Genomic DNA, 25,202 nt, shown 5'->3' on the forward strand with positions numbered 1-25,202 from the left:
ATACCCTGGACACTGCGCACTGCATTTGTTAGGTACGGATTTACCCATCCCCTCCTCCCCCCTGTCACCTGCCCGACACCCTGTGAATGTTACTTCCCACATGTGCACATTAGTGTTGATTTGATACTGGGATTTTCATCTATTTGAATGACTTAGGTTAGATTAAAGGATACAAATATGGCTGGCAATTTTACTTGAAATTGCGTGTCCATCTGTGTTGTTACTAAAGACGTTTAAAAGTGATGAGCAATAAAGTAATTCCTTTGGCTAAGAACCACAGAGGTTCAGAAAACTATTAACAACAGGCTGAAATAGGCAATGCAAAATATTTTAGGTAATCATTGGATTTCCGTGGAATTTCAGCTAGGTAAATATTTCAGTGTCAGGAAACTTGATTGAAAAATCAATTTTGACTCGTCATTAAAATAATGACATTGCTATAGAATTATGCATACTTGGGCTAAAGATTTTTCCTTGGGTGAAAATAGTTAAATAGCAAATATCAACCATTGTGATAGCTCCTGGCCTCTGTTGATGACATGCAAGTCTTCTGAATCCTTTCACCTAAAAGTAAAAATTAAAATACATTTCAGAGACACTCTGTCTCCTCAAGATGAAAAATATTAAAATTATTAAAGTTTAATATTAAAATTCTTGACTGAAGTAAGTCCTCTATAAAGCGTAGATTCTGATGTCAATTGTCAGCTCTTCCCATCCGCCTTCCTTCCTTCTTTCACTCCCTCCCTTCCTTCCTCCCTTTGCCCCTCCCTCCTTTCTCTTCCTGTATTGACTATATAATATGCCCACCATGTGTTGAACACTTTTCTAGGTGTCAAGGAATCAATTTAGTTTTGATTTCAGTTCCGGTAGAAACAGCAATAACAGACATGCCTAAGATTGGTTTTGAAGAAATTTCTACCTACCTATATAAATACAGCTCTAGAGTTAGGTGGAAGTGACAGAGAATAGGCCAAGCCTGGGGCTTACTCCCCTTCAAAAGATATCTCCAGGCTAAATTTGCCCATAGGAACCCCAGCTCATCTTCTACTGTAGCCACCCACACATTTCTCAGCCTTGTCTAACCCAAAGACTGAAGTATCATTCCAACTCCCTGAACACAGGCTGCTATTTATTATGTCCTGTCAGGCAAGGTGAAATCCAGCAAGTAGCACCTGCTCTGGGAGGGATTCCCATGCTAGGTGTGACGTGCAAGCTGACAGCAGAGGCTGGGGGACATCTCTGCAGTCGTCCCTGCCTCCCAGTGCACGCTGGTACTCACACCTGCAGGCAGGCTCCTGGTGAATGAAGTCTACGGGAGACCACAGGGACAGGACACCACCTTTGGAGCAGAGGTCTGAGCAGACAGCCCTGAGACAGAGCCCAGTCTTGCAGGCTGTGTCTGCAGTGGCATGGAACTATGAAAGCTTCAGAATGGAGACATCTTGCCTTTTTATTTATTTTTATAGAAGGAAGAAAGTCAGCCGTGTGGAAGACAATGACTCATACACTTTTGCTGTGCTGCTTGGTGTTTCTTTTGCCTATAGAGTCTTGTAGGACATTATGCCAGGTAAGAAAAGGGGAAAGCGTGGAAGAAAAACTGGTGGGGAGAGCAAATGGGCAAGAAAATCCATCAGTTAACCAACTCTCAGTTGCCTGAGAACTGAAGTATAGGGAGGAGATGGTGAGAGGGTGACTGGCCCAGCCAGGAGAAATTGCAGCCACAGCTAACCAAATACCATTTTAGCCAATAGCTAACAAATTAGTTATTGTTTTGTTAGTTATTATATTGTTTCTGTCAACTTTTTCCCATAAGTTCCTGAGATGCAATGATGCTCAAATGCTTTAAGCGTAACACACTCTTCTTTGCATGTCTTCTGACAGTGGAGCTTTCAGTTGCTCATAACCAGGGTGCTACCATCTCCCGAGGGGCACTCGAAAATGTGGGGGTGGTGAGGGTTGACACAATGACCAGGAGGTATTAATGGCATTTAGAGGCAAGACCTAGGAATGGTCTGGCACAATGAAGCATTGTTCCACCCCAAATGACAATAACATCTCCTTTGAGAAACCTGATAGTGGGCACCAGGGACAGGCTGGAGGAGCAATGAGCAACTCAGGTAGTAAATGGTTAAGCAAGATCTAACTGGGGTGGAGCTTGTAGCAATGTACTGCTTTAAATTTTGTGGGACAGTGAGCCCTATGGCTCTTTCTGGAATATTTTTCCTCATACTATAAGTCATTTTAATTTCCTTATTAGTCACTTATTTAAAATAAGGTGTGGAGAAGCTTTGAGAAAGAGAGTATATAAAAATGTTTCAAACATCGTTGAAAGAGAGTATTATTATTTGACCACAAGGTCTGGAAGGCAGCTTTGAGACCAAGTGGTGAAGCTCCACTCCCTTCTTTTATGGATGAGGAAACTGAGTTTCATGATCTGAAATGTGACTCACATGAAGGACACACCTACCATACCTGCTTAGCTACAGGGCCAAGGCCAGAACCCCTGTTTTCTGATTCTCAGCTTCTTGCTCTTTCCATTTTAATGTGTGCCTTCTTAACAAGAGCCTCCTTGGGAAAAAAATGACTTGGGAAGTTCTTTCCAGGAGTTTTTCAAATGATATTTACTTTACTTTCTAGTTTTGCCCTTGGATGGGAATCTTTTCCATCCCATGCCCACCAACACTAAACTGCTACCTGGTTTCTGGGAGAAGTTAGAGACTCCTTTGCAAAGACCCTTTTCTGGAGGCATTCCAGCCCCACAGCTTGGTACTGTTTCCTCCCTCCCTTCCATTCCCTCATCCGGAATTTTCTACAAGAGACTGTGGAAAGCAGGGAGAGCATGTGAGGTTGGCTTTGTTTTAATTGATTATTGGGATTCACCTTAGCAGGAACATTCTATCCTTTTCTTCTTGTTATACGAGTTGCTGGATGCTCAGCTGCTGGGGACTAACACCTCCCCCCCCCCCAATCTGCCTATGCACCCAGGCAGCTCAGCAGGTTTGAGCAGGTGGCCAGCTGGCAAGTATCTTTTTTTTTCTTAACAGTATTAGGTTGGGAATTGTGGGTATCTGAAGCCAAAGTGGTCCATACCAGATGTCAGCCTAGAAATTAAATGAGCAGAAGAGTTGCATATGATGTGATTTGGCAAATTAGCTGCACAGAAATGAATCAGATCCTTCACTTAAGAAGGCAGAGTTTCCGGAACTCCTTGTAAATAGCATACCATGACTTTCTGCCCACGTACCTGATTAATAAAATGTGACTTCATTGGAGTTTGTTTAAGGAGTCGAGTATCATCCGGAGCTGTTGACTTCTAACCATATTTATCATAGTGTATGAAGACCAAGGTCCTGACAAGATGGGTTTGAGTGTCTTAAGATGCCTGTACGCCCTTCTACACATTCCTTCTGCTTGTTGCACTTGGACATAGGCTGGCTTTTCAGAAAGAGTAGTAGTGTAGGCATTAGAGAGCTAAGTTCTAGCCCCATCTGTAAGAGTAATTCTCTGCATGGCCTTGTGCAAGTCACTCCACTACCAAAGAATCAGTTGCCTTATCCATAAAATAAGGGGGTTGGATTGGATGACCCATTAGTCTTCTAAAACTCTAACAATACTATTTTAGCATTCTTGTTTAGTGGAAGAACTTTAATTCTTCCACTTAAATAATAAAAAGCTTCATTCTCTTGACTATAAGATGAGACGTCATCTTACATCAGTGATTTCAAGGATGTTGTGTTCCATGAATTCTCAGTGATACCTTCCTGACTTTGGAGAGACCCCAAACTTCTCAATACAGATTCCCCTAAGTTCCTATTTGGTAGAGAAAAAAGGCAATATTCAGCCTTGTTTCTTGATAGCATAGAGAGAAACAATGTAGAGAAGAACCCCATGACTTGACATAAACCCCAAGAATTAGTCACACAGCCGGGTCACGGAATTTTCAGTTTCTTCCCCAGTAGCTTAGATCTTGGAACCCAAGGTGGAATAATCGGACCAAGGCTCTTCCCATCCACTACAGGACACTTTTCTGGGGCAGAAACAGGAAAATTGAGTCTGCTTCTCCTCATACATACATATACACAAGCACATATATGTCAGCATAGACATACATCTTACTATGTATATATACACATACATACTAATATGTATGTATACACATACACATATATGTATAAGACCCTGAAATAGCTTAGAGAGAGATTAAAAAAAGCACAATACACAATCCATGTTCCTAAGGAACTTATGATTTAAGTGAGAAGGTAATATGCTTATATAAAAAAGCATATTAGATAGCAAATCAGCAGATCAGTTGAGTACATGCCAAGCATTGAATGTGCAGTGTGGTTGTATGGATAACAAGTCCGACAGGAGCCAGAGGAAAAGATGTATCATTTATAAAATTGGATCACGAAAGACTTCTTAGAAGAGGAAACCTTGAACTTTGTATGTAATCAATACTCAGTAAGTTCATGTTCAGAATAATAACAGTAGCTAAATCTTAAATAGCAGTTACACTATTCCAGGACCCTTGTAAGTGTTTTCCATAGATAAGCTCATTTAGTCCCCCTAAAAGTGCTCTAGGATAAGTACCACACAATTATAGTGCTATAGTTCCTACTGTATTTCATAGATGAGGAAACAGAGGTTGAGAGAGATGAACTTTTCCAAGGTCTCAAGGGATGGTATTGAGATTTGAACCCAGGTGGTCTGCTCCTAGAATATGTCCCTTGTCCACAATGTGACACCTTCTCAGGGAAGGATCAGGTACGGTCTAGATGGGTGGGATAGAAAGGGGGTTCTAACTGGGAGAGGTGGGAATGCTCATGATAGGGAAGTGCTTTTAAAGAAAAAAAATACAAAATTAAGGGGAAAGTGAACATTTTCTTAGAATGAGAAAAGAATCACAACAAGTTTCAAATTTAGAAATAATGATGAGTATTACTTTTAGTAATTATTTAGCATTATTCAGTAATAAGTTTGGTAAAATAATATTTTTATTAATTGTTCCTACATTTTTGACTGCACATTTGTATGCCAATGATTTTGTAATTTTTTTCATAGAGAGAATAGAAAGATTATTAAGGCTTCCCTTTAGCTCTGCTGATCAACTTTGTTTCTTACTATTGCTAGTTTAGAAAATTATCTTTCAGTTTCCCAATTCCTTGTTAGTGATGCCATGTAAATATGTAGGACTGCTGTCAAATTTGGGAAAACTTCTATCGGGTTTCTTTCATATGTGAGCTGCAAGGTATCAGGGCACTTAGAATTTTCTTGTTGTGTGACTAATTATAAATATAAATACTCTTAGAATTAATGCCACCTATGTGTTGACATCCTCATTGTAATGCAGAAGTGACTGGAAACTGTATAAATATATCCTATTGAATCCAGACTAAATGCATCCCCAAGTCAACCTTGTCCACATTCCATAAATAGGTGCAGCCTCTATAGTGATAGTCCAAATGAGGGAGAGTATGAAGGAGGCAGAATTGGAATGGCAAAAAATAGTGGTCTTACCAGATGGCGGATGGTTGAAAGATTGCACTTTTGGAAATGTAATAAAACATATGATCATGTGAACACATTGCTAGACCCTCTCCCAGGGCTTTGAAGGGGCCCATACAAGCAAGGGACTCTGAAGCTTAACCTTCATTAACTTTCTGCTAAGTCCACCTCTGCTCATAACATGTTTCCTGGACAGAATGTAGGTCATCCTTGCAGGAGAGAGAAGGAGGTTCCTACTGAACAGCAGTGGAGAGAAAGCTGTCCAGGCTGATGGGAACATGGGGCCATGGGCCCTACTTCATGGACTCAGCATTTGGTGGCCCTGCTGGGATCACAGCTTCAGATGTGATTGTTCGTCTGTGACTAAAGTGAGCTCTTGGGCTGGCATATTGACAAATGATTTTGACATGAATTTTGGTTTTCCCTTTCTAGGCTGCCAACAAAAGCAAGGAGAAGGTGTCTGCCAGGCCACACGGTATGTTGGCAACAGTTACCAATCACATGGGAGTTTTGCTGTTTATCTGTTATAACAGAGGCCCACTCTCAGCCCTGTGTCTCATGGTGTGGCAGATGGAACTCCTTGATGGCTTGCATTTAGACACTGATTTGTTTCCCCTCATATTAAATTGTACCTTTGACCCAAGCCCTGTTCCTCTCTCTTCCCAGCCCCCTCTGCTCCATCCTGGTCTGAGAGTTCTTTGCCATAGATCCTTTGGATTGAGCCTACTCAAACTGGGGCAGTAGCTAGCACGGGTCTGGAGAACTCGTTAATGATGTAACTCCTTAAAGAGTTCTGGGGTTGGGAGGCTTCTAAGGCAGTGGATTCCAAACTAGGGCTAATCTGGGGCACTCCAGGGGTCTGAGGAAGTACTCAGGGGTCCCTATGGGGGTGTGAGAGGGACCCTCTTCCATCTTACTTCCACTGGGGTAGTTCCACTTTTATCTATTTTATACATTGGAGTTCAGGATAAGATTTTGTTAGAAACAATAGGATTTTGTTGCTGAAATATATGATGACCACTGATCCACTTCAGTTTTCCTCCACCTTACAAAGAAAGACATCTGATGTCCATAGGATTTATGTGCCTTCGCTGCAGCGACACCTTGGCGGTTGGCCCAGTGCAGCCCTGAGCTCAGACCTTCTATCTGTTACAGATGCCTTTTATTTTCCCAGGTGTATGCGATGGTGTCTGTCTGGACAATTCCTACTGTACTCAACCTTGCCCTCCAGACACTCAGGGAACTATGGGGTTTTCATGCAGGAAAAAGAAATGGTACAAGATCACGGATACCTGCCGGACTCTTAATGCCTTCAACATCTTTGAGGTAATATCCTTTTTCTGACTACATGGATTCTAACATGGGCTCTATGAGCCAAGTGGAGACTCCAATTAGCAGTGCGTATTGCCCTCAGTAAGAGAAAGGAAGAGCACGAGGTAGGTGCGTTTGTATGTGAACATGTAAGCACCTACCCGGTCCCCCATCTATGCATAAATGGCATTCTGACCTATGGGCATGTAAAAGTTTGTGCTTAGTCCTCCACACCCTACCACGACTTGAAGGCACCTGTTCATTTAGGTTAGAGCTAGAAGAGGTGCCTAGAATTGTCATGGTCAACTTCGCTATCTTCAATACTCTAAAGCCTCAATGCCCAAGTGTCCTTCAGTGACCAGTGGCATTCCTGAAAACTTGACAGACCAGTGGGATTTGGACCCACCCAAACCTGCCGCATCATAATCTATATTTTATCAAATCCCCAGGTGATTTCTGTCCTTTTTAAAGCGTGAAATGCAAGGTGACCTAAAGGGAAAGACTTTTTCATCAAACTAACATATTTTCACACACATACACTTCAGTAATTTTACATTTTAAAAATCAAATTCTAATAAATAAAATCAGCTCAAATGATATTTCTTTTCTTTTTGTTGCTTTTTCTCCTTTTCTAGTAGGGGCTTTACCTTTCTGAAGTTCATTTCCAAATTCCTTCAGAGAAGTCTATGCTTTGGCATTTCTTTTATCTTAGGAACATACCCAATCTCTGTGGGGAGTGCCGGTGGGTGGTATATCAGAAGTCCCTGACATTTGGGAGGCCTGAACAAAGATACACGTGGAGACCCACACACCATACGCTTTAAGATTTAAATGCTTTAAATCAAGCTTATAAACTGCTAAGTAAAAATATATTCTGTCTGCTTCTTATCTCAGATTCCATCCTGTACCTCAAGGGCAATGGACAGCCAAGGTCATACATCTATAACCTTGAGCACAGGTGGCCCTTGGCCACCTCTCAGGTCTAGGGGTGAACACACTGGTGGCATGGTCCCTCCTTGGCTGGACAGACTTAGGGAAGAAGCCCATGCAGGCCCTGGAGGTGGACTTGGAGGTGTTAAGCAGGGAATTCAGGTGTTCAGAAGCAGGGACATAGGCCTGAAGGAGGCATATCCTCTAGGCCTGTGGACTCCTTGCCTTTCAAAAGGGAAAGCTGGATGAGGCCCAGAAAGGGGTCCTCTAAAGCAAGGGTCAACAAACTTTTTCTATAAAGGGCCAGATAGTAAATATTTTAGGCTTTGTGGTCACGTGGTCTCTGCTGTGACTATTCAACTCTGCTGTTATAGCCTGAAAGCAGCCATACACAAGACTTAAATGAATGAGCTGGCTGAGTTCCAGCAGAATTTTATTTATAAAAAACAGGCAGCCAGTTACATCTTATCTGAAAATAGTCTGGACATTCAATGAACATCCATCACTTAATCTATCTTTGCAAAACTCAAAGGGTATAGTTACCAAAGTAAACCCCCTCAAGTAAATATCTCATAAAACATAATCATTATTGAAGATTCATTTACAAACTTATACCCCATTCATATCCATTCACTCTTAAGAATTATATTTGGAAAACTTTATGAGACACTAGACAAATCTAGCTACGTGCCAAGCTAAACTTTCTATCAACCAGTTTTCCATTACTGCATGCCAGCCAAGTATCATAAAAGAACTCTAAAGTTAAATACATGTATATTTTGCTGATAACTCAGAAGACACAGCCATTTCCATCAAACCAACAATATTAGATTTATCCCATCCACCAAAAGATTTTTAAGTCATGTGAACTTGAAAAGTATTTGGGCTTATGTATGAGTACTCATTTATTTATTTATAAGCCAATTTTTTACCATGAAGACAATGTACAGACAGACAAGTGTAGGCACGTATATACATAAAAACACAAACAGACACAAATAAAAATCCTATAGTTTTAATTTTAAAACTTTAGCTATGAGTCAGGTAAAAATACAATGAAAGGGCAATTAGATTCAAAGTGTGTCTCTGTAAATGGGACAGGCTAAAATTTATCTGTCCCCCATGGCTAAAGCCCTTCCCAAATTTTAGAAAAAATAAGGTAGCAGATTTACGTATCAAGTACAGAGAATTTAAGCTTTTTCAGGAAGGAGTTTTGGTGCTTTAGAGGAAGATGTAAATGGATATCAAGGTGACACAAAATCATAGAAATTTATCATAAGATTTTACAAAGAAACGTACAGATGAGCCTAGAGAAAATTTAGAAACCTTTTCGAAATAACCAGCTGAAAGAGTGAAAAAGAAGGGAGTAAAGGATAAAGCAGAGGTGGCAAAAAAGGTGTAGAACAGAGGTCCCTAACATTTTTGGCAATGGTTTCATGGAAGACGATTTTTCCTGGGGGGCGGGGCGGAGGGAGGGCGAATTCCAGTGTTGATACAAGCGATGGGGAGCGGCTATAAATACAAATACAGATGAAGCTTCCATAATTTGCCTGCTGCTCACCTCCTGCTGTGCTCTCCCCCTTCCCGGTTTCTTAAGCTTCATGGAAGACAATTTTTCCATGGATGGGGTTGGGGGCGGGCAGCAGAGCTCTGTGGCCTGGTCTCTAACAGGCTGTGGCCCCCTGTGGCCTGAGGGTTGGGGCGGTCAGGTGTGGAAAACAGGCAGCAGGCTAGTGAAAGAAGGGTCTCTCTCAAAAAAAAAAAAAAAGCAACAAACAAACAACAATGACAACAACAAAAGCAGGCAGCCAGCCTGGGGCCATAGTTTGCCACTCCTGCCTAAAGTGTGGGAACTGGAGCCCAATCTGTGGGAGATACTGTCTATCACCCTGTCCAGTCATTCTTCTATCTTGGTGTTCCAGTTAATTCATCCAAATCTATTTCAGAATTTCTGTTTTTAAGATAGGCTCATGTCTCATGCTTTGCCCATCAGGAATAGTAAAAATAAGCTTAAATGGCACTAGGAATTTACATATATACAGGATATACGAGCAGTACATACAGACAAAATGTGTCTGAAGTTGTATGCTAAAGAGAGTAGCTGCTGTTTTGGGGGAGTGGCTTAAGGGGTAGGCAGTTGGGAAATTGGGAATTTTATTTTGTGGGGCATGCTCATGTACTTTGGTATTGGTGAAGTTATTTCACAGCAGATGTGACTTTGAAAGTGTAAAATAGAAAAATATTATGCAATATACAATTGTTTAATAAGGCTGTCCTAAATTTTAGTAAAAGTACTTTTACATTTAACACAAAAATAAAATAATAAAAATTTCTTTCTTTTTTTTTTTGCCATATCTTAGGAGGATTTATACACAGCTGAATCATTTGGAGGAAGTATAAGGATACACGAAAATACTGGAAAGCCTGAGACCATAACAGATATGTTGCTGGAAAAGTGTCCAAGAGATTTGTCTTGTGTGATTAGAAACATTCAGCAGTCTCCCCGGATACCAGGAAACATCGCTGTCATCGTGCAGCTCCTACACAACATATCAATGGCGCTATTGACAGATGTTGATGAAGCAAAGATGCAGGTGAATGGCCTTGAATACCTGGTGGCTATTATCTTGGTGGGAAAGGAATGCAGGCTAGCTGGATATTCTGTGAGCTTCTTGGGGGCTGGGGACCACCTCTTTCACCTCAGTATTTCCAATGTCTAAGCAAAACAAGTGTTCAATACATCTTCATTGGAGAAAGAATGAATAAATGAATGGAGAAAGTAAACATGTTTAATCAGCAAACATTTATAGAGAGCATTTACTTGGTACTGTGGTGGACATTGGAGTATGGTTTTCCAATGTCTATTTTGGCTATTAAAAGCATGTAAGAAACATTTTAGGTCCTGCACAGAGAAAGTCTTTTCTTACTTTTATTTGTGAGTTAGAACAGTTTACAAATGGAAAATAACTGAATGCAAAGAAAACAGGGACACATCTCTGCTGCAGAAATGGGAAATGGAATTGGATCCGTTTCTTTTGTTTTTGATCTTAAAAGCAAAGGACAGTAAAAAGCAGATTCGATCCCTGCGGTGAGTTTCAAAGTTAGTATGTTCCTTTACAAGGAAGGTCCTGAAACACAGTTGGGGTTTGATACTAATAGATGTTAATTTCATGATGGGTACTCTGATCAGGGCAAGCAAATTGCTAATTTGGCCCAGGTGTGAAGTGGAATGGATGATGGACATGAGCACGTGGAAGGCTGCCCACTTTCGTTTCTCCCAGGAAGGCATTGCCATGAATGGGAGGAGGCAGGCAAGGCATTCCCTTGTAGCTCTGTCCTCTAACTCAAACGTCAGTGTGCATGTAGGTCACCAGAGGATCTTATTAGGGTGCTGACTCTGATTCACGTAGTCTGGGGGCGGGGCCTGAGATTCTGTATTTCTAAGAAGTTCCCAGGAGATGCCTAAGCTGCTGGTTGTAGGACCACACTTTCCAAAAGTGAGTTTTGAAGGTACTGGCAGTTTCAGAGAGTAGCTTCAGTATTAATGCTGGTTCTTCATTGGCAGAGTTACAGCACCATGGCCAACCACATTCTTAACAGCAAAAGTATCTCAAACTGGACCTTCATTCCTGACAGAAACAGCAGCTGTGTCCTGCTACACTCAGTCAATTCCTTTGCGAGAAAGCTATTGATAAGTAAACATCCCATTGACATATCAGATGTCTTCATTCACACCGTGGGCACCACTGTATCTGGAGACAACACTGGAAAAAATTTCACTTTTTCAATGAGAGTGAATGATACCGGCAATGAAGTCACGGGGAGGGTGCTGATCGGTAGAGATGAACTTCAGAAGGTGCCTTCCGCTTCTCAGGTCATCAGCATTGCATTTCCAACCCTTGGAGCCATTTTGGAAGCCAGTCTTTTGGAAAATGTTACTGTGAATGGGCTTGTTCTGTCTGTCATTTTGCCCAAGGAACTTAAAAGGATCTCATTGATTTTTGAAAAGATCAGCAAGTCAGAGGAGAGGAGGACGCAGTGCGTTGGCTGGCACTCCATGGAGAGCAGATGGGACCAGCAGGCCTGTGAAATGATTCAAGAAAACCCCCAGCAAGCTGTTTGCAAATGTAGGCCAAGCAAGTTTTTCACCTCTTTCTCCATTCTTATGTCACCCCACATCTTGGAGAGTCCAATCCTGACCTACATCACATACGTAGGCCTGGGCATTTCTATTTGCAGCTTGATACTTTGCTTGTCCATTGAGGCCTTAGTTTGGGGCCAAGTGACAAAGACGGAGATCTCATATTTACGCCATGTGTGCATTGCAAACGTTGCGGCCACTTTGCTGATGGCTGACGTGTGGTTCATCGTGGCTTCCTTTCTTAGTGGTCCAGTGACACACCACAAAGGATGTGTGGCAGCGACATTTTTTGTTCATTACTTTTACCTTGCTGTGTTTTTCTGGATGCTTGCCAAGGCACTCCTTATCCTCTATGGAATCTTGGTTGTTTTCCATACCTTGCCTAAGTCAGTCTTGGTGGCATCTCTGTTTTCAGTGGGCTACGGATGCCCTTTGGTCATTGCTGTTGTTACAGTTGCTGCCACGGAGCCTGGCAAGGGCTACTTACAGCCCAAAGCCTGCTGGCTCAACTGGGACATGACCAAGGCCCTCCTGGCCTTCGTGGTCCCAGCTCTGGCCATTGTGGTAGTAAACCTGATCACAGTCACACTGGTGATCGTCAAGACCCAGCGAGCTGCCATCGGCAGTTCCATGTTCCAGGAAGTGAGAGCCATTGTGAGAATCAGTAAGAACATCGCCATCCTCACACCGCTGCTGGGACTGACCTGGGGATTTGGGATTGCCATGGTCATCGATGATAGCTCCCTGGCCTTCCACATTACCTTCTCCCTGCTCAATGCATTTCAGGTAAGTCCAGATGCTTCTCACTCCTCCAGAGTGAGAGAATCTATGGATAGTTTTTATGATCAGGAACCTGGGGCATTAGATTTCTATATAAAAGACAATAGATTTGGAATCGCATATTATGTAAGGAAATAAGCTTCTGTTCCAGGAAGATCTGGATTTGAATCCTGACTCTCTCATTTGCTGAATGTGGAACATGATCTTGGGATATTTACTTAACTTTTTCAAGCCATATTTTCCTCATATACAAAATGGGTATGAACTGCTCACTTTATATACAGGCATTTGGAAAAGGAAATGAAATGGTGAATGGGAAAGTATCAAGTACTAAAATGGTCTAACAATCATAAACAACCTAGTAATAGGCTGAGTTGATATGGTTTAGAAATTAAGCAATAACATCATCCCCGAAATTTAGGTATGTAACTGGAGGTACTAAAATTTGCACATTTATTATATTTCCTTCCACTTAGAATTTTTAGTTACCATTTGAAACCATCTTATTTTAACAAGGCAAGCTAAAAAGAGTGGTGGTAAAGATAAATAGTTTGTCCTCCCTTATCTTACTTCTGTGAATTAAGCCATGTTCACAGGTTCACGTGTACCCTTGCCAAATTTCCTATATTGTTACATACCACAGGGGTTAAAAAAATAGCATATATTATTATGAAACTTGATTTTACACTTAACAATATACACTAGAATTATTTTACCAGGTTACTATGTATAAATATGTCTCTAATGGCTGGATAGTATTCCATATTCAATCATTTTCTTCTTGGTTGAAATTTTTTTCCATTGGTTACAGTGTACCAATGAGCCAAAGTTTATTATATTGAATGTTAAATAGGTAGGTAGAAACTAATTAAAAAGAAAGCTTTTATTTTTTTCTGAAGGTCTCTAAAAATATTACTTTTTTTGAATGTATGCAGTAGCCAGTCAGACTATTTTCAAATAAATGTTTTACATAATTGATAACAGAGATTTTGTCAAGTATCTTCTCATTTTTCTCTTTCAAAATTTATGTACAAATGATTTCATTTTCTAATAAATACTTTGATGTCCTGGAGAACAACCTTATTAATAATAGGGGTATGTCACATTTTGAATCTCCTTTTTTTTTGGCATTTTTACAGAAATGTTAATTGTACCCTACATTTGCATAGCTCTTAGTAACTATCAATTTCCTTATGTATGTACAAAGCTAGTCATTGATAGGACTGGGGGAAAACCCCAGTTTTCCTAAATTTCAGTTCAGCATATCCCATGCCTGTTATTCACCAGCCCTTAGTGAGCTTGTGACTGACTTGCTCCAGAGCATTTTCCTTCTCTCATCCCCCTTGAAGCCCTTTTACCTGTGATTTTTGTTTTGGGCCAGGCTAGAAGCACTCATATTTTCATATCATGAGCACTTTGACCTCTCTTCATAGGACCAATCTGTAATTTCAATTCAGTTTCTGCCCTGACTCCTGGCAAGGAGCTGGTGGGGCCCCTCTAAGTGCTGCTACCTATGGGGCACCAGGAACTGAGAGCAGGGAGTTGGGGAAGGCCACGCACTAGGGGCAGGGCATGGACGGTGGGCAGTGCTGTGCGGGACCGGGCCTGTGCTGACTCAAGGGAGCTGACTGTCATATTTTTAGGCATTTTGTAAGCTGGTTATAAACACAGGCATTAATAAAAATTAAATTACTAATATATAGACTTGCAATTAAATAAATTAGATTAAAAACAAAAGTGAGACAATCCTCAAAACTCATTACTTCCTGATTATTTGTCAACCTTCTCCTGTGCTCTTGAGGTTATTTGCACCTACGGTATCTGTGTGGTGAAAATTCTGTACGGTGATGTGCGACGGCCCGCCTTTTCCTAACTTCATGCTCAGAGATGTCCCATTGCTAGATTTAAATAAGCCACAGTGGGAGAGTTTAATCATAGGGATTGGCAAATGCTCAAATTCAGAGAGTCACTTGTTGCCATTTATTAGCATATGGCTGGATCGGGGCATCCTGGGGAGAGGAGGAGGAACCCTGGGCCTGCTGAGGTGGGAGACGCAGCGGTGGGGAGGGAAGAAGCTGGAGGATCGGGATTTCAGGGTAAGAAGAGATGAGGGACATCTGAGGCTGATGTCGCAGACTGAGAAGAGAGATTCTGAGACATATCCGGATGTGCCGAGGATGAAGGAGGAAGCCTGCTTTAAAGAGTTCCTGGTCTTATCCCTGCGGCAGTGTCTCCACTGGTTTTAAAACTCAACCATCTCTTTTACTATATGGAAGTTTTATTATATAGTCAGTTGCCGGTTTGCCTGCCCACCTTGTCAATCCATAACTTCTGGTTGGTATCCTCTGTTGTATTTACTGAGAGTAATTGTGGGCTGGGTGAGGTTTTGGAAACCCCTTATAGCCATTTTGGTGGGAGAAAAATAAAGCACATACATTAAAACCTGGGAGAACATGTCAAGATTTACCTGCTCAAATTATGCTGTACCTACTAAAAGAAATGCAAAGAAGCTGCTACTGGTGAATTCTTTTTAGGTGTATTTAGGTACTAAACTTTATGACTCATCTTTTTATACAAATCTTCTAAATGATATTTTGCATAACTTTCCCCAGGGTAGCATGGACCAATAAAAAGTGATACTCGGGGAGTGTTTCCCTGGCTATACAGGTGCACGTTGCACAATAAAGAAATTAAACACACACATATACTCAAATACAGACACCACATTTATTGTTTATTCTGCGCCACGCATTATGCTAAATGTTGCAGTTACAAATATAGATAGTCCAACTCTAAGGCATTTAATGCCTTATGAGGGGAGAAATTTCTCTTAGTCCTTTAGCCAAAGAATATTAGTCATTAGCATATTTGTGGAGGAAACATGCTAAAATTGTGGTTCCAAGATCTCTTAAAAATTTAATTCTTGGGCCAAGTTCATGGAGATTCTGATTTAAAATATATTCCTAGGACTAAAACCAGGTTGGGATGTATTTGACTCAAGCATCTTTATAACAATGACATTTTGTAACCTATTGGACCATGCCAACAATGACATTTTCTTAGCAGACATGATGACAAAATCCAATGATTATCTTGCAGGCTGAATGTCACACAGAAGAACAATCTGTAAGAGCTACACAGGGACCAAGATTTTGAGTGTTTGTTGGACTAGCTAAATTGAAAGGTATATTTTAGTGTGTTTGGGGGACAGGATTATTTGCTGTATGCTGGTGCCTGTAAAGTCCTCTACCTGTCATCTGAGCTTTTACCAAATAGCGGTAGCAGTAGGTTTAGTATTGTTCTTGCTGGTGAACACCAGGTGGTAAGATCTTTATGTTGCCAGATCTTTATGTTGTATTAAACCCATGTGTCTTACAGGCTTCCGGCTGGGTGAGAGTTCATATTCACTTATAAAATCACAGTAGCTTAACAAGGGGAATGCCTATGTTAAAAGTCATTATCTCACCTCCTTTTTCAGGTGAGCCGTGACCCAAATAATTGCAAATTCAAGAGACATTTTGTCTGATGAATGTTGCCAGCTATCACTTTTTGAAAGCTGAATCTCTGAGCTGCTTCTTTTTTTTTTTTTTTATCTGAAAGATGGGACACCTGCCCTTCCTTCCTCCAAGGTGGTTTTGTGCCAGTGTATGTCGAGAAAAAATAGTAAAAGAACCAAATGGACTAAACTATAGAGGAACAGCCTGCTTTTGACTTTATGGCTTCTTTGTATGGATAATAAAAGATATAAAAGCTAATTAATTCCCTCTATATCATCATATTGGGAGTGGCTGGTATGTGTTTGGAAACTCAGTCTAGTTGATGTTTTACTACTTTTTCTGAGGATATGTATATTTTATTTTTCTTTGCAAATTTAATTATATTCTTTTTTGTGGATGGGAAAAGAAGGTTGAAGGTGTTATGGGAATCTCGGCATAGCTGTTTCTGCTCTTTTCTGTGACGTTTCTTTCCTTACGTATTGTTCTGGGACGGCAAGGCTGCAGTCTATTGCCTAACATCTCTGACTTTTGGATTATTATATTCTGATGAAAGGTACAGTTCCTGCTAAATGCAAAACACTTTTCTTTTGCCCAACTTTAAAAGAAATTTCTAAAATATTCCTGTATGAAGCAGGGACTCCACTCTATTTACTTTACTGGGGCATCCCAAATGTCTGGAACAGTGGCTGGTACATGGAAGACAATTGATATTTGTTGAATGAATGGGTATAGGTGTTTTTTCCTAAAAATGGGAAATTAAAGTATTTAATAAAATTATTTTATTTTTACCAGAATAGGAACTGATAATAAATACTGTTATTTATTACCATAATTATTTTGTAAATGGCCCTTCCTCCTTCTTCCGTTTTTTCACAGGGCTTCTTCATCTTGGTGTTTGGAACAATCCTGGATCCAAAGGTACTACACGTAAATTCTTCTTCTTGACTTTTTTTTCCTGCGTTATCAGTACTTGGCCCTGAAATGCTCACTTACTGAGAATCTTTCAACTCAAACATTTGTGCAGACACATGAATGGGGCATCATAACTGCTCTTCACAATGCAAATGGCATCTACTGCCTTTTAAGCTTCTGTGGGGCTAAGAGTTTTATGTATATTAGCTCTAATCCTTAAGACAATCTTGCAGATAACTATTTTCAGTTTTACAGATGAGGAAACTGAGACAGAGTGAATAAGTAGCTTGCTCAAGATCTCTATAGCAACCCACCCTGATTAGTTGAAGCAGAAAAGGAATTTATTAAGTCTCACAATATTGTCTTTGGGAAGGGCTCTTTTTGGCTTGGGGTCTTCGCTCTAGGCCTGGTAGAAGTTCTGCCTTCACAGTCACTCCAGTCTTCACTCCAGGAACAATTTCCAATGCACAGCACAGAACTGTTCCCGGGGCCATACCGTGGGCCTCCCATCTCTGCGAGGCACAGGTAGCCCAGCTCACCAGGCCTACGTCAGGCAGCGAACACTTAAGCTAAAGGTGCTGCCACTGGTGTCTGGGGATCACCTCCACCTTGCCTGTCCCGCCCACTGGCACCTGTTTTTTTGCATTGTCATCTCTGACTGGCTGGGCTCAGGTCACATGGCTGCCTTTACCTCCAGGGTTGGTTGGAAGAGTGAGTTCCTGACCTCTACCTTAGAGAGCAGTAGACTCAGGGAAGGAAATTCTCCAAAGCCAGTTGAGTACTGATAGGTGATGGATGGTGAAAACAAATAAAAACCAAAAAAACGAGCAAAACAGCAGATGTTTACTCAGGCTTCTAAGATCACCCTTTTTCCATCGTACCACACTGCCTCCTGGAATTAGTAGGGCAAACAGTCCTCTCGGGTAGACACTAGCATCTTGTCAATTAAAATAAATAAATAAATGAATAAATTTTAAAAAATGAAAGGGGACAATACCATGTTGGATATACAAAAAAAGAAGAAAAAAAGAAAAAGCACCCTGATTGTAGTTTCTTTTTTTTGTTTTTAAACTATACTATTTTACGAAGTTACCATCAAAGGTTTATAAAAGAGGAATTTCACAATGGTCCTTTCATTATCTTATGAGGATACCATAGCAACCTAGTAAAAACTATTCAGAGATGGAAGAGTATTAGTGTTGATATTTCTATGCACAACTGTGTGCCACTGGGGAGTTCCTTAACACTTGGGAATCCCAGATTCCGCAAATGGAATGCAGAGGTCATGATGCTTCCTCTGCCTTCTCCACTAGAATATGTAAAGAACAAATGCAATTTTGTAAGTGAAAACACAGGAAACGTATTTAAGGTATTGTACAGTTAAATACTGTAGGATTATGTCCTTTTATTATTCATAATGCTACAACTAGTATTTGCAGCCAAAGTGGCCGCAGCAGCATTAGTACTTAGTATACCAGTTAGGTGCTGTGGGATGTGCAAAGAACTCTAAGCCAAGGAACCTTCTATCAAGACGGAAACCTCTTACATTTACAATTATAAGGTAAAAGGTGACTGCTCAAAAGTGCCACAGGACCATATGTGATTAACTGACAAAAAGTTGTATATACTAGTAGTCTTCAAATTTTAAGATCGGTAACAGTGAACATATATCCTTAGATATGTTCATTATTAATTCAGAAAGTATTATGAGGTACATTATGAAACATAGGAGTAAAAAAAGATGAGAACAAAGAAATGTAAGTAGAAGCTACAATATATCTTCACAAATCCCGATTTGTGCAGTTGACCCTTGAGTGCCCCCAACACTGGGGAATGCTCTTCCCTCTTTGGAGTCTGCGTGTGACAAAGAGCACTGCATTCTCAGGGAAGGACGAGGCCACCCTGAGCTGAGACATTAGGCATCCATTGATTGTGAAGACAGAACTTTTACAAGGCATGAGAAGGTGAAAAACAGTTTTTTTTGTTTAACAGAAGGGAAAATGGAGAGGAACTAAGAAGAGTGCCTGTGTTCAGCAGGAGAGACTTACGGAAAAGGACAGGATGATCTGGAATCAGGGGACAAGAATTCGAGTCCTGGTTCTTTCTCTTAGTAGCTGACAAATTTTGGGTGTCGCAATCTCAGAGCCTTAATTTCCTCAGTTGTAAAATGGGGATAATAATATCTACTTCACAGGGTTGTTTTCTGGATAAAATGAGATGACAGGTATGATACATAACTTTAAAGTTATAAAACAAAATATCATTGTTAGTTATTATTATTTCTTTGGTTCCATGGACTGTTACTATATTGTGTAGTATTTTTTTCCTCTAGAAAAGGAGGCTTGAATGATTGACAAACTATGGGAAGTGATTAACTATTTAGGTGCTCCAAGAAAATAATGTCAAAGCTATGTCAAAAAATCCTCAAACTTGTGGCAACTGTTCTTCTCAGCCATTGGGTCCATGTTTAAAGCCCTGAAAATGAATCTCCTATGCCAGGTCCACCTCTCTCATCTTTCCCTGTCTACCCACCTTTCCCCAGACTGCTCTGCCAGGTTACCGACCCCTCCATATTCCGCCAACAGGACCAGGCTGGTAACACACTCCCTTGCCACAATATTTGCCAAGCCCATGCACATGTGTTAACACCTTATAATCTTTTAATTTCTGAACTCCTTTTGTTAAATATTCAGATAAGAGAAGCCTTAAAGGAGCGAGTAACCTCTGCCAAATGGATCTCCAGGATATCAGAGGTAAAGCTTTCATATTCATTTTTGCATTTAAAAATTTGACGGCCGGGCGCGGTGGCTCACGCCTGTAATCCTAGCTCTGGGAGGCCGAGGCGGGTGGATCACTCGAGGTCAGGAGTTCGAGACCAGCCTGAGCAAGAGTGAGACCCCGTCTCTACCAAAAATAGAAAGAAATTATCTGGCCAACTAAAAATATATATACAAAAAAAAATTAGCCGGGCATGGTGGCTCATGCCTGTAGTCCCAGCTACTCGGGAGGCTGAGGCAGTAGGATCGCTTAAGCCCAGGAGTCTGAGGTTGCTGTGAGCTAGGCTGATGCCACGGCACTCACTCTAGCCTGGGCAACAAAGTGAGACTCTGTCTCAAAAAAAAAAAAAAAAAAAAAAAAAAAATAAAAATTTGACAAGATAACAATTTAGGAGCTTCTGGCATATGGAGTGTTGCTAACATTATCACCTTAATGCTTCGTGGCATGGGTTTTTCAGAAATGTGTAGTGCCTCTTGGGCTGTTCAGATTCTTTCTGGAGTGTGGGGAGGGACCACATCCAAAAGGGAGAATGACAAGGTGGCAGGTATTTATTGGAGGGTGAACCTGAAACCATGTAGTTGGAGAGCAGGTGATGGATCAGGGAAATGAGAGGAGACGAGAAGTCTCACGTTCCCGTGGCGGCCCACTTGTTCTTTATGAATCCAGTTAGTTGGACCACATCCAAAGTGTGAAAATTCCAGGGAAACAAATTCTGATCCTACACAAGGAACTTCCAAATAGCCTAATTTTCAAGAGGGGCCAGCTGCCATGGTTACTGGGGTTGTTTTAGTAGTTCAGGGCTGAACCATGACATGCCCTTTAACTCATCTTCTATTCCTATAATTTATGTATTTTTTATTGTTTTAGAGACTGGGGTCTCGCTGTTGCTCAGGCTGGTTTTGAAATCCTGACCTCGAGCGATCCTCCTGCCTTGGCCTCCGAGAGTGCTAGGATTACAGGCGTAAGCCACTGTGCCCAGCCTATATTCCTATAATTTAGAAACCCTTTATTATTATGCAAAGAATGAGACCCATCAGCTGTTCTGAATGAGGGAAAAACTGCCACTCTTTTTTTTTTTTTTTTTAATTTTACATGGTAGCAAAAGGGGATTCAGGGTTGGCTGCTCACACTGCCAGCAGCGAGAGCAGAGGCAGCCCAGAGCTGCCCACGCCCACATCACTCAGGGTCAACATCACCCGTCACGGACGGCTGTTGCAGGAGGTCTGCGTGGACAGGGGTCTCGGGGCTACACCTTGTGGCCCTGAGTGGCAGCATTGCCCTCGTCCCCTATTTCTTGCCTTTCCATTCTTTTTTCTTTGATTTCTTTAGCTGTCTTCTTATTTTCTTTCCTTTTTCTTCCCTTTCTTTTCCTACTCCCTTTTGCTTTACTTTTGCCTAAACTCTGATTTTGTTCATAGTCCTTAGTCTCCGTAAGTCTGGAAGGCTGCAGACTTCTTTTTCTGCCTTCCAGCTTAAAAAAAAAAAAGAGCCAAATTTTACTGAGAGTAGATGTTAACAATTACCTATTGCAGTAGTTCTCCACCTTGGCTGCGCAACAGAGTCACCTGGGAAGTTTCAGTAAATGGGGTTGCCTGGGTGATGCCCTGGAGATTTTATACGTTTGATTGGTCTTCAGTGTGGCCCAGGTTTGGGGAGTTTTAAAAGCTCCCCTGGGTGATTCTATGTACAGTCAAGGTTGAGAACCGTTCGTCTAAAGCCTTTCTGCAGTTTCCCAGCATTGTGAATGTGTGCCTCCAACCAGCCACCCCACGTAAGTGTTCCTCTTCTGCCTCTCTCCGGCCTGCCGTGGCGCTCCCAGGAGAGAGGCCTGTCTCTCTCAATCCCTTCCAAGTCAGCATTGCTCCTGTCCTTATGTGTGTTCCATATGGGTCCATTCAGGCCACCAGAGAGAAATTCTGCTCTTCGATGCTATAAAGAAATAGTCATTCCGCCCACTTCTCTTTGTAGTTTTACATGAGTGATAAGTCAAAATGGTACCAAGCACTAATCGGTTGTCAGTTGTCTGAGTCAATGATTTTTAATGGTGGCTGCACCTTAGCAACAGCTAGGGAGCTTTTACAAAATATCATCATCTGGGCTCCACTCAAGAACAATTAAATCAGAAACTCTTAGGGGTACGGCTTAAGCTTTTTTTTTTTTCAATGCTCCCCAGTGATTCCAATGTGCTGCCAATGTTAAGAACCACTGGTCTACGTATTGGGTACATTTATCCTGATTTCTTACAGTCCTTCACTCTGTGCTAGCTTTAGGCTGCTGCCTGTCATTAGTTTCACCAACCCTACTCAGAGGACAGAAGTAGGCATATCATCTGTGCTCTCCTCTTCTGCTTCGTAGGGTCTCCAGGTGTCACTCTTCTGCAGTCCGGGGTTAACCCCATTCCCTGAAGGTACCTGTTTGGGTATATAGTGTCAGTCCCAGCTCCTCAAACTCAGGATCATAAGTGTGCTTGTCTGTATTCGTTTTATATCTGATGTGATGAATTAGCCTATGCTTATGTGGTAATAATTCTCATAATTCTACCAGTGAGTTAACGTATCACCTATCTTAGGTAACATATACCTAAAACACAAGGATATCTTTTAGATGCAGGGGCGTAGCAAGAGGATGACATTAACATTGAAGGTTTCAGCAGAGCAGCTGGGAAGGAGCTCTTGAGGTGCTTCTCCCGAACCCATTCGGTGTTTCTTTCTCTCTCCAGGACGCTCAATGCCTCCTCTGTTGCTTCCACCCTCCCAAACTAGTGGCTTTTTCAGGAGAGAGAGCCAGGTCAGCCCAGGGAGGAGGGGGATCTCTTCTACCTGCCTGTTCCTATGTTTTCAGTAGTTCCAACATAAAAAGGAGAAGAGGTGGATAAAGTGAAAGGATAACATTGATTGCTGTGGGTCACAATTCCCCATGTGCTTTGAACACTTGTGATCATTGAAGGCAGACTAATAATAATCAATGCAATTCTACTTTGTCTTCAACAGAACCTTTCTTCTGAATACTCTTGTCACCCCACCAAAGGGCCAAGCTAACAAACCAGGATACATCTCTAACTTGGAAGGTGAGTGTAAAGCAAGGGGCCTCCATATGTGTGTCATATATGTGAAGCAAGGGGCCTCCATATGTGTGTCATATATGTGACATTTCTTTTAAAATTGCAATTTGATTAATTATTAGAAATGATATTTTTCTTGATGGAAAGGATTCTCCTATATAATCTATTCTTAATTAGCTATGGTTAGAAATGGATTCACACTTCTAATTCATATTTGTCTTTGAAGAGCAGTCTGGCATGTCTGAGAATGCTTGTACGTTAGCTTGTCTTTAAGAGAGGAGTGGGCAGAGGTGTCACCCTACTTAGCTACTCCCTCTCCTCCAGCTCCTCTCTGGTTCCCTATCCCAGAACATCCTAATGATATCAGCAATATCCCCAAATTTCCCATTATGGCCCCTCTCTTTTCCCTAGTCTAAAAAGATGAAGCAATTATGATAAACAATATTTGTGAGGCTTTAGGGATAATATAGAAGTTTATTTACATTTGAAGACTATCTGAGAGACCCACAAAGACATATAGAAAAAACAAAGTTTAAGAAGGGAGCCATGGGGTGGGGGAAACAGAAATCCAGAGACACATAGACAGAGAGACGTGGTGACTTGGGGTTGGGAGAGAGCCACCCAGGTACACGGACATGTGCAGACACATCTTCCGATCCCGTGTCTCAGTGTCCCTCTAGGTCTAGAGAGAGGAGACCAGAGAGGGAGATAGAGGCACCCACACTGAGACACCTACATTCACAGGGAGACACACCGAGCCAGTGAGATGCAGGGAGAAGATGAGAGATGCATGAGAGACCCGAGAAATGCAGAAAGAAACAAAGAGTGAGTCACACAGAGACACATACAGAGTGACAGACAGACACAGAGAGACATGCAGAGAGAGGCACTCAGTTATGCAGAGAGAGCCTCCCACTCCTCACCCCCTCACATCCAGGCTCCAGCAGCCCTGGTGGCCTTCTGCAGCAGTCCAGGGTGCTTATAAAGAACGGATCCTTTCCAAGAGCAGTTACACTTCAAAGGAAGTGATCTGGCTTAGAGAAAGACAAAGTTTTAACTCAACATTCATAGGCAATAGAACAAGACTGTTCCCTGGATTTCAGAGTGGCTTAAAGCTGTGGTCCCCAACCCCTGGGGACCGGTCTGTGGCCTGTTAGGAACCAGGCCGCACAGCAGGAGGTGAGCAGCGGGTGAGTGAGTGAAGCTTCATCTGTATTTACAGCTGCTCCCCTTCACTGGCATCACTGCCTGAGCTCCACCCCCTGTCGGATCAGGAGCGGCATTAGATCCTCCTGGGAGTGCAACCCCTACTGTAAACTGCACGTGCGAGGGATCTGGGTTGCACTCCTCATGAGAATCTGATGCCTGATGATCTGAGGTGGAGCTGAGGCGGTGATGCTAGCTCTGGGGAGCAGCTGCAAATACAGATTATCACTAGCAGAGAGGTTTGACTGCACAGAGACCATAATACATCAATTGCTTGCAGACTCATATCAAAACCCCATCAGTCAGTGGCAAGTGACAATGTAATAATAATAGAAATAAAGTGCACAATAAATATAATGCACTTGAATCATCTTGAAACCAACCCCCCCACCCCCACCCCTGGTCTGTGGAAAAATTGTCTTCCATGAATCCAGTCCCTGGTGTCAAAAAGGTTGGGGACCGCTGGCTTAAAGGGAAGAGTCTCTCCATCTGCCAAGGGGGCTCCACCGAAAGGGGCTTATTGTTCAAGCAAACGAACTTATAATGCAGTTGCTGTGAAGCCTATAGGTCTTGCTACTTGTACATTAAAGCTGTGATTTTCTGTTCTTGACAAGGTCATATATTCCAGGAACGGCAGAGCCCACAGGAGAGATGTGCTCATTCCTGTCTTCTTGCCTCTGGAGAGTATGAAGGAAGCCTCACACATCGCGGTGCTGAGGGAGGAGGGCGTGGAGTGCAGAAATGATGGAAAGCCTCTCCGTCTGAGCTGTTCTGTGCTGCCGAACATTTCTCGTTTATGTGTATATGTACGATGGGCATTTACAAGGAAACAAAAAGACAAAGTGGGCCATGATTTGGTTTTGTTGGGGCCTCCATCTCCATGCTATCAGGTCACCTTTATCCTCAGGAAGAAAGCTCTGGCTCCCCTTGGCAAAGGTGGCCTGGGATGTCACCTGGCTGGATTCTGTGGGCTGCTGAGGGAGGGGCCCTCGTGAATAGTCACCAACAGTTGGTCTGACTCTAAGTAGGTCATTGCTGGCTCTTTTTACCAAAGGAGTCCAACTGCTAGTATATTCTACTC

At 41.9% G+C, this 25,202-nt stretch overlaps 1 protein-coding gene across 1 annotated transcript; it reads left to right on the forward strand.

The window, feature by feature from the left end:
- Positions 1-1,495: 1,495 nt before the first annotated feature.
- On the forward strand, positions 1,496-25,116 carry ADGRF2 (adhesion G protein-coupled receptor F2). Its single transcript, XM_045542210.1, has 10 exons — positions 1,496-1,567; positions 5,938-5,980; positions 6,680-6,831; positions 10,107-10,340; positions 11,312-12,673; positions 17,041-17,082; positions 19,770-19,829; positions 20,341-20,398; positions 20,954-21,075; positions 24,736-25,116. Exons 1-10 carry the CDS (start codon positions 1,496-1,498, stop codon positions 25,114-25,116), a joined length of 2,526 nt encoding a protein of 841 aa, XP_045398166.1.
- The last annotated feature ends 86 nt before the right edge of the window (positions 25,117-25,202 follow it).

The sequence above is a fragment of the Lemur catta genome, chromosome 2 (genome assembly GCF_020740605.2).
Source record: "Lemur catta isolate mLemCat1 chromosome 2, mLemCat1.pri, whole genome shotgun sequence".
Classification (NCBI taxonomy): Eukaryota; Metazoa; Chordata; class Mammalia; order Primates; family Lemuridae; genus Lemur; species Lemur catta.

Excerpts from the sequence above, each read along its gene's own strand:
- ADGRF2 (XM_045542210.1), top strand. The coding sequence starts at position 1,496 with ATGACTCATACACTTTTGCTGTGCTGCTTGGTGTTTCTTTTGCCTATA. Across the intron at positions 19,830-20,340 it reads GGATCTCCAGGATATCAGAG|ATTCTTTCTGGAGTGTGGGG; the intron begins GTAAAGCTTTCA and ends TGGGCTGTTCAG. Across the intron at positions 21,076-24,735 it reads ACGGACGGCTGTTGCAGGAG|GTCATATATTCCAGGAACGG; the intron begins GTCTGCGTGGAC and ends GTTCTTGACAAG.